This window comes from Gouania willdenowi, chromosome 5 (assembly GCF_900634775.1).
Source record: "Gouania willdenowi chromosome 5, fGouWil2.1, whole genome shotgun sequence".
Classification (NCBI taxonomy): Eukaryota; Metazoa; Chordata; class Actinopteri; order Blenniiformes; family Gobiesocidae; genus Gouania; species Gouania willdenowi.
Window position 1 is genome coordinate 22,459,534 of NC_041048.1, and position 9,206 is coordinate 22,468,739.

The 9,206-nt window shown below is 38.5% G+C and overlaps 1 protein-coding gene across 1 annotated transcript; it reads left to right on the forward strand.

Annotated features, from left to right (window-relative positions):
* Window positions 1–816: 816 nt before the first annotated feature.
* Window positions 817–9,192, forward strand: mmp19 (matrix metallopeptidase 19). Its single transcript, XM_028446045.1, has 9 exons — window positions 817–2,148; window positions 2,549–2,634; window positions 2,722–2,852; window positions 4,147–4,359; window positions 4,445–4,690; window positions 4,849–4,974; window positions 6,449–6,613; window positions 6,699–6,826; window positions 8,509–9,192. The coding sequence occupies exons 1-9, from the start codon at window positions 1,840–1,842 to the stop codon at window positions 8,740–8,742; spliced, it is 1,638 nt and encodes a 545-aa protein (XP_028301846.1). The 5' UTR covers window positions 817–1,839; the 3' UTR covers window positions 8,743–9,192.
* Window positions 9,193–9,206: the final 14 nt, after the last annotated feature.

Here is a 9,206-nt window from a genome sequence, read left to right on the forward strand (position 1 = left end):
GGTTTTCTCCTTCTTATTACAAATTTGATGTTATGATACCGCAATGAGATGACTTTTGCTGTAATTTGCGCAACTGTATACAACTAAAGTTGAATTCAATGGAAATGAAGTGCTTTTTCTTCCCGTTTACACAAAACAGTATTTTTAAGGGAACATCAGTGACACATTAATTGGGCAGGAAGTATAAAGCTGACTGATGCTCACTCCCTTCTACGTCAGCAGTTACTGGAAACCAGTGAGAAGTGCTGATGTGACATGTGCAGGTGAGAGGAAGCAAAAAAGAAATTGCTATAGATGGAAAATCTGCAAAACAAGTATGAGGAAATAGCTTAACCAGAACACAGCCTGCTGTTGTAGAACAGTACAACTGGGGTCCTTAACTTAGGGGTCTGTTAAATAAGCAAAAAACTATTACTCATTACCAAAGTGTATAACTACAAATGGGGACACATGCACCAATAAAACAAACATACTTTACATTTTCAGTATATGGACACTGGACATGACTACTGTTGCTCTGTGAAGTGTGATGGCTTTGTCAATGACTTCAATTAAATTTTTTTTAAAATAAATGTGCACATATTTTGTTTATTGGTATCTTAAAATAATTTTTAATAGTACAGGTGCTCTACGTTCATTTCTAATACAAATACCTTAAATATATAAGTTGAAATGAAACTAAGTAAAGATTTGAGTTTTTTCTTGTAACATATTTTAAGTCCATTAGTATTATTAGTAACACAAAATTGTTTACGAGTTGATGACTTTGCTTTCCTAGTCAGGTCTACTTACTATGCACTAGATGGCCAAAAACCTTTACTAGAACTACTAGTACACTTAAAATCTTTAAATCCAAATTGTCCATATGTTGAAATAGTCTTTCTACAATCTAAATGGGGTATTTGTGTAAACACCGAACAAAAGCTAAAACCCCTCATTGAGAGATGGGCATTCACGAAATACTGAATAGAGCTTGTATTTCTGATAGTCCAGGTTGCTACCACAGGTGAAAGTAGTGTATCACATTTGTATTTCCAGAAGAGAATTCACTCAACAATGCCTTATGAGTTTTAAATATTGAAAGTATGTTTGTTAAAGAAATTAGTATTTGAATAACAAAAAGTAAGTCATTAACCTATGTGTATGGTAATTACCTAACTGGAGTTTAAACTGGTAAGAATGACGGTGGTTGTCTTTAGATGTTGGCCGAGCGTTAAACTGGTGTCCACCTCACCTTTCTAGTAGACACCTGTAACTTTGGCAGGATGTGAGGAAATGGGGAAAAACCACAACATAATTTAAAGTCCAGTGTCCTAGGATTTAAATTACGTCCGGGTGAGGTGTTAAAATATGTGGCAATGATTTAATTCCATGATCATAATAAGTTTCACAATGCCATGTGTTTTTGTTTTGACACTAGTTGGGATTGGTTTCACAACATGTGACCTGATCTTACTTAGATATATGACCTTGTGATTAAATATAACAAAGTGGGTGGAAAACACTCCCGTGTCTGGTAATGGCATCATTTGTCTGTGCGTTCTGGAGAACAACAGTATTTGTCCCAGGTAATGGAGGAGTAGAGATGGTAGGAATGTGGAGACGAGGAGGCGTCCTTTTTGTGGTTTAGGCCCATAATTGAACTGTAATACAGGTGAGGGCACGCAATCTGAAAACCTGCTGGTAGATACTGGCTTATTCAGGAAGGGGGTACAAACAACTAAACCACTCACATGGACTCACCTTTAGCCACTGCACTGTACGTAGGGCTCAAGGTCACCATCACATCTTCTCTATACGTGTGTAAAACACACAAACAGACGTGTTGGCTGTTGGTCAATGGCTGCATGTATAATCCTCATTCTTCAGAAGTGGATCATCGCAGCCACAGCAGGGCTGACTCATTCCCCAGCTCACTTAAAAACTCCTGCAGCTGCCAGAGGACAAAGAGTCTGCTGTGGGACTCTGCTGCACTCCGATCAGAATATCCAACATCACCTGTGTCTGTTTGGGATTTATGGGTCGGGATCTGTTGATGAAGGTTTGATTATGGACTGTGCAGGACTGTTGGTGCTGCTGCTGCTGCTGCTCAGCCACAGAGGGGCTTTCTGTGCTGTGGTTCAATGGGCAGAGTTGGATGAAGCAAAGGTAAGGAGGCAAATGCTGTTTAAAAACTTCTTTTTTTTTTAATCATTTTTCTTAGTGATTTTTTCACAGTTGGTGCATTTCACCCCAAAATGATAAAGTAAATCATATTTGGTAACACTTTACTTGAAGTTTTATATATAAGGCTGACATTATGCTGTCATTATTATGACATGACACCTGTCATTAGCATGAATAAGGTGTCATGAAGGCTGTCATTAAGTGTCGTTCATCATAACCCTAACTCTTGGTTACCCTCATCCCTAACCCTACTTAACCCCACTAGATCCCTCCAAACAACAACAAATGCCAACATAGCTCCAAAGGTGTCATAATTTAGCGAACGTGTTTCCTAATCTTTTTAACTGTATGTCCATTTTGCTGCTCATTTGCACCCATGTAGGCGCATTTGATCCAGTTCGGCTACCTGTATGAACACAGTGACCAACAGGACTCTCAGTACCTGGAGGAGGTCATTGAAGCTCTGAGGTATTAAAGGAGAAAGGTCATGTTCTTAGTCAACCCATCATCTATGTAGTCTTCAGTGTGTGCTGCTATTTTCATTGTCCTGTTCAGGGTCTTCCAGAGGGCGAATGAACTGCCCCCTACTGGTGAACTGGATGAAGCTACACTGGAACTCATGAAGATGCCTCGCTGTGGTTTGGAGGATGCATTTAACAAGAAGTTGCACAAGTACAGAGTGATGGGTGAGTCCAGCATTAAGCTCCAGACTAGGGATCACATGGTTACTATGTACATTACTACTTGTTTATGTTCTGCGCTTATGTCTGCAGCTGGGATTCATGAAGTTGATAAATATATAATATGAAACAAACATTTTAAATTATTATCCTTACATTTTTTGAATATTAAATGTATTATTATTATTATTATTATTATTATAAATGTTTTATACATTTTCAACTAGATGAGGTTAGAAACAAAATATTTTGTTAAAGATGAGTTGTATAGAAGTTAATCAACATTCATTGTTGGGTTTATTCACTTAAGAGACAAAACGTAAGAAACTTGTGGAAAAGTGTGTTTATGAGGCCGTTAACCTGTTGATGTACAGTATAAGCATTGGGGGAAAATATGAGTCACATGTTGCAACAAGATGATAAGTTCCCTTCAAACTGTGAAGTCCTGTGTTTGCGTGATTTTTCCTGAAAATAAATCCCGCCAGAGAAAGTTACACAATTAAATGGACACGATGAAGAACATGTGCAGTGAGAGAAAACAGTGAGGAAATAACTGACCTCATAATATAAATCTGCAACAATAGATTAAGCTTATGCATACGTTCGAGTTTAGACAAGTAACCCAGGCTGTTTTCCCTATTCCTAAAAATGTATGTATATATTTTCATATTTTAATAATTTAATAATAATGTTCATTTATGCATGTTTATTTTACAAGTTTATATGTTAATAAAATGATGCTATCAATCCATTTAACGAATATATAACTTGACTTGAACATTATTTAAAAAATATTTAGTAAAAAGATAAGACAATTTATTTTAGTAAGTTATTCATTAGCATCTGCCACCATTGAATTATGGGTACAACTTTCTGTGTGAAAAACCAATATATAATCAAAATGTAAACATACAAATACAGTCTATGAAACCTGATTCATGTTATAACATTAAACTTAAATATTCCTATACTACCTTCAAAATGCATAAAGAAAAGTAGTTTAAATCCACCTTTATTATTGATTAGCGACTTGCTAACGGCTACATCTTCTATAACACAGGAAGTCTCCCAAAAGAAAAGGACTGTAATGTAATTATGCATGATGGAAACACCAAATCATTGCAAATGCTGAAGATTTTCACATGTTAACAGTTTGAATAAACAAACGTACAATCACTTTCTGGTTCGAGCACATGTTGAACACTGTGTGATGATATTTGACGCATGACTAGTGAATAGTCGAGGAATATAATATAGAATCTCTTCAACCAGACGTAATGGAGTGTTTTTTTTCTTTCAGGTCGATGGAAAAAAAGAAGTCTGACATATCGCATCTTCAACTACACACCTGACATGCAGAGGTCAGAGGTCAGGGCTGCCATCCAATCTGCCTTTAAGTACTGGAGCGATGTGGCAGCTCTGACCTTCAGAGAGGTTCACTTTGGACAGGCCGACATAAAGATCTCCTTCCATGGCAAAGATGGCTCTTGTGACTTCCCGTTTGACGGCAAAGGTTGTTGTTGTTTTTTGTTTTTATTTATTTACACTCTAATCAGTAGAGTCAAATGCTCCTGAGACAAATATTTCTGCTTTTTCAGGTCTTGTACTGGCACATGCTAAGTCGCCAGAATCAGGGATTGTCCACTTTGATGAGGATGAGCTCTGGACAGAGGGGATGTATTATGGGACTAATCTGCGTATTGTAGCTGCCCATGAGATTGGCCACGCCCTGGGCCTGGCCCACTCTCAGCACAGAGCTGCTCTAATGGCAGCCGTCTACACTGGATACCGCGTCAACTTCAGACTGCACCCAGATGATGTGCAAGGAATCCAGGCTTTATACGGTGAGACCAGTAGCACCGTGACCATTAATGTGACTTATTCTGCAAGATTAAAGTGGAACGATGATGTGTCTGTCTGGTCTAAAAAATATATTAAATTCATGCATCTTTTTAAAGTTCAAATGAGAAAAATCTTTATTTGTGTCTTTTCTCTTTTTTAGGCAAAAGCATCACAAGCAGTTTAACTACTCAACATGCTCCACACAGTCAGCATCCTACAGAAAGCAGCCACAGGCCTGACAGCATCCCTGACCCCTGCTCTGCTAACTTGGACGCCATAATGTTAGGTAACTTATGGAAGCCTTCACATGTCCTGGCCCCTGATTTACAATCTAACAAGAAATAAACAAAGAGGTGAATTAGACTCATCTATGCAGCTGTAACAGATATCAGCTTTAAATGACTACAAGGAGACTATTTCAATCATATGCCTTTAGGTAATCCATCATCCATCCATCCATCCATCCATCCATCCATCCATCCATTTATCCATCCATCCATCCATCCATCCATCCATCCATCCATCCATCCATCCATCCATCCATCCATTTATCCATCCATCCATCCATTTATCCATCCATCCATCCATCCATCCATCCATCCATCCATCCATCCATCCATCCATCCATCCATTTATCCATTCAGTCATCCATCCATCCATCCATCCATCCATCCATCCATCCATCCATCCATCCATCCATCCATCCATCCAGTCCTCCATCCATTCATCCATCCATTAATTTATCCATCCATCCAGCCAACCATCCATTCATCCATCCATCCATCCATCCATCCATCCATCCATCCATCCATCCATTTATCCATCCATCCATCCAGTCCTCCATCCATTCATCCATCCATTAATTTATCCATCCATCCATCCATCCATTTATTCATCCATCCATCCATCCATCCAGTCATCCATCCATCCATCCACCATTAATTTATCCATCCATCCATCATCCATCCAGCCAACCATCATTCATCCATCCATCCATCCATCCATCCATCCATCCATCCATCCATCAGCCAGCCAGCCATCCATCCACTCACAATCTCTACACTTGCCAAATCAGCGACTCTAAAGCAGAAACTAGCAACTTTGATCCCAGTAGGGGCAACAAAAATATAACATAACTCAATTAACATTGACATCAACATTTAGAATAATGACCAATCCGAGCATTAATACAGGACAGAAGGGTTTGTGTATTTTTGTTGTCATTTTGTGTAAATTCCTGTCATTTTAATGTATTTTTGTTTGTTTGTTTGTTATTTACTTCCTCCAAGGAGGTAATGCTTTCACCAGCATTTGTCTGCCTGTTACTGTGGATGTTTGTTAGCAGGATATCTCAAGTTGTGAACATATTTAAATGAAATGTGGTGAGGCAAAAAGGAAGCCCCACTTGCTGGTGACTTTACACCCTCAAGTGCTCTTATTGTTGTTTTGTGTATTTTTGTTGTCTGGTGTGTTTTTGTTGTCATTTTATGCATTTACTTTGGGGGCCCCATAAAATTAGACTGAGGGCCACATACAGTTGTCCATGTGTCCTCACATCATACACAGTCATGAAGACTATGCAAACACCAAGTCAATTGATTTGAACACATGGTCATTGTCAGTGTTACTACTCTTAAGGCATTTGGGAAAAAAAGACCAAAATTGTGCAATTTTGTATGTTTTTTTTTGCTTCCTTTGTGTCTCTTGTTTGCTGGAATCCTGCTTAGCTAACAACTGACTGTGCACAACATGTTCATCAGGTCCATGGGAAAAAACATTTGCTTTTAGTGGGGATTATGTTTGGACCATCTCTGACCTTGGGTATAATAAACCAATAAGGATTGACAGACTGTGGAGGGAACTCCCAGGAAGTCTGAACGCTGCTGTGCACTCACCAAGAACCAACAAGACTTTCTTCTTCAAAGGTAAGGTCATGGAAACTCTGGATATGTGTTATATCCCCGTGACGTACATTGCTCCTGACTCTAGTTTCTGTGGTTCTTATCAAAGGTAATAGAGTGTGGAAGTACACCAGCTTCGCGTTGGATTATGGCTACCCCAAAGTGATGAACAGATTGCCTTCCAACATTGATGCAGCATTGTACCTGAAGAAGAACAAGAAGCTGGTCTTCATTAAGGTATCTGTCCATGTTAACTCATCCCACTGAGTCATCAGGGGTGACATCGATGTACTGCCAGGAGCATATCGTTATCCTGCATGGTTTTTCTTCTTCTTCTGAGAAAATCACACTTCCCATGTGCAAACAATCACCACATTTTGCACAAAGGTCCTTTCCAGTGACAGACTGTCCCAGCTGCAAAAACAGGCCAATAGTCCTAAAAGTGGTGCTAAAGCAAGTGTCCAAAGTTTCAATTTTGAAAATTCACAAGGAATCAACTACATGTGCTACAGAAGTGCAACTTTCACCAAAATGTAGCCTTAATATTAAATGAACATTGGTACGTTTAAACATATTGTGAGTTATGAAGTCTGTAACTCAGTTATCATAAACCAATTTTCTCCCACAATTTGGCTCAATTGACACCCAACTTGGAGCATCTTCAGACAGTCCTACACAGATGATCCACATATTTTTATTTTTTTTTCTTGATTTATCAAAGATTTAGCCTACGTTGTCAAAAATAATGACTGGAAACAGTTTTGTAAATGAATTCTTGATAAATACATTTTCAAGGTTGTTCACAAAAAAATTACCAAAACTTTGGAGTCGTGGTAGATGATATGTGGAAAATATTACAATTTTAACTCAAAAACTGATTTTTTATTTCAGCATTTCGAGTTTGGCTCTCATACGAAACAATTGGAGTCAATGAAAAAAAAAAATTTAAACATCAGCTTTTTGACTTATGGATCAAATTAGTCATTGTTAAAAACAAATGACCAACATCTTCATGCTGTGTGGATGCAATAAGTTTAGTTTCTGAGTTTTGTTTTGACTGCCATCATGTGATATATCCACTATCCAAGCAAAAATAATCAGAATCTGACTTTATTAAACCCTGAGGGATAATTAGAATGGTGTAGAGGTAGATGGTAGAGTGGCATATTAAAAAAAAACACTAATAATAAACACACAGAAAAAAGGAGCAAGACTACATAAAGAAAATGTGCAAATGAAAGATAAAGTGCAAAGATATTAAAACTAATAAGTGACAGACATCAGTCCCTGCAGGATCTTCAATTAAATTTCCTTTATTTTGTCACTAATTTTAATTTATTTGTGGAAATTTTGTGGAATAATTTGAGAAAAATCTCCAGATTTTGGAAAAATGGAGAATTATATTACAGCCACCGTGTGATATAAGCATTGGGAAAACTGTGAGCGCTGCAAATATTGTGAAGTTTCATTGAATTTGTGTATATGGAGGAACTGAGATATACTGTATACGTACATCTACAACTGAATTATTAGGTAATTTACACATTTCATGGTTTTTTTGGGGGGGGGCCTTGAGTTTGACACATGTGCTTTACACCCTAACACCTAGTGCAGCAATTCTCAACTGGTGGGTCAGGACCCAAAAGTGGGTCGTGGAGAGCTGGTCAAAAATAAATAAAGAGCCTCCTTAATGTCTCTCATGTTGGACTTGTCTTTTATTTTGAGAGAAACTTTTCTTTTGACAGTCATGCTGTGAAATTATGTTTTAAAAAAGATTGTGTTTTCAACAGCTATTTTTGAAAAACTAAATATGGTTGGTTGAATTCTCAAAAAAAAGAAAAAAAAGTGGGTCAGAATTTAAGGATTGTGGCAAAATGTGGGTTCCATGTGAGAACCCCTGACCTTGTGTGTGTCTGCAGGGCTCCCAGCAGTGGCAGTGGGATGAGTACCAGTACAACGGCTTCACTTTCTACCCTAGAGCGCTCAGCCTGCTCTTCCCTGGCCTGCCCTCGTCTCCAGACGCAGCCGTCACTTGGACCAATGGAAAGATCTTCTTCTTCAAAGGAGATGAATACTGGAGGGTGAATGAGATGCTGACAGTAGATGAAGGATACCCACTGAGCAAGAGGGAGCGATGGATGCGATGCTTGTAAGCAGCCAGCAGGTGGCAGCAGCAGGTATGTGCAGGAGAACTGCTGCTTCCAGTCAGAGGGCATTCATTGACAGCTTTGCAACTGCAGATTCTGCTGCACAAATGGTAAAAAAAAATCACTTTGGGCTTGTAGGTCTGTTTCAAGATTGTGGGCGAGCCTCCAAAGAAAGGCTGAACTCTTAAGACTCACCTCTTGTTTTGCTTGTCTTCTGCTTCATGATGCAACTTCTACTATGATGTATGAAGAGCCGAGAACAAGTCTTTGTTTTTTCCACATGTGTTGGATTAGGTTCCTCAATACTTTGTGTGAGATGTAATGTGAGGATGGGAGTGTGCGCTTTTCATCAATTACATGCAGTCGGTTCAGTACACTTGAACTGTGAGTCACAAAGTGAATAAATGTTAAATGCACATGTACTTTTTTATAATTAAATCAAGATTCCCTTTAAAACTGTCCGACTGTGG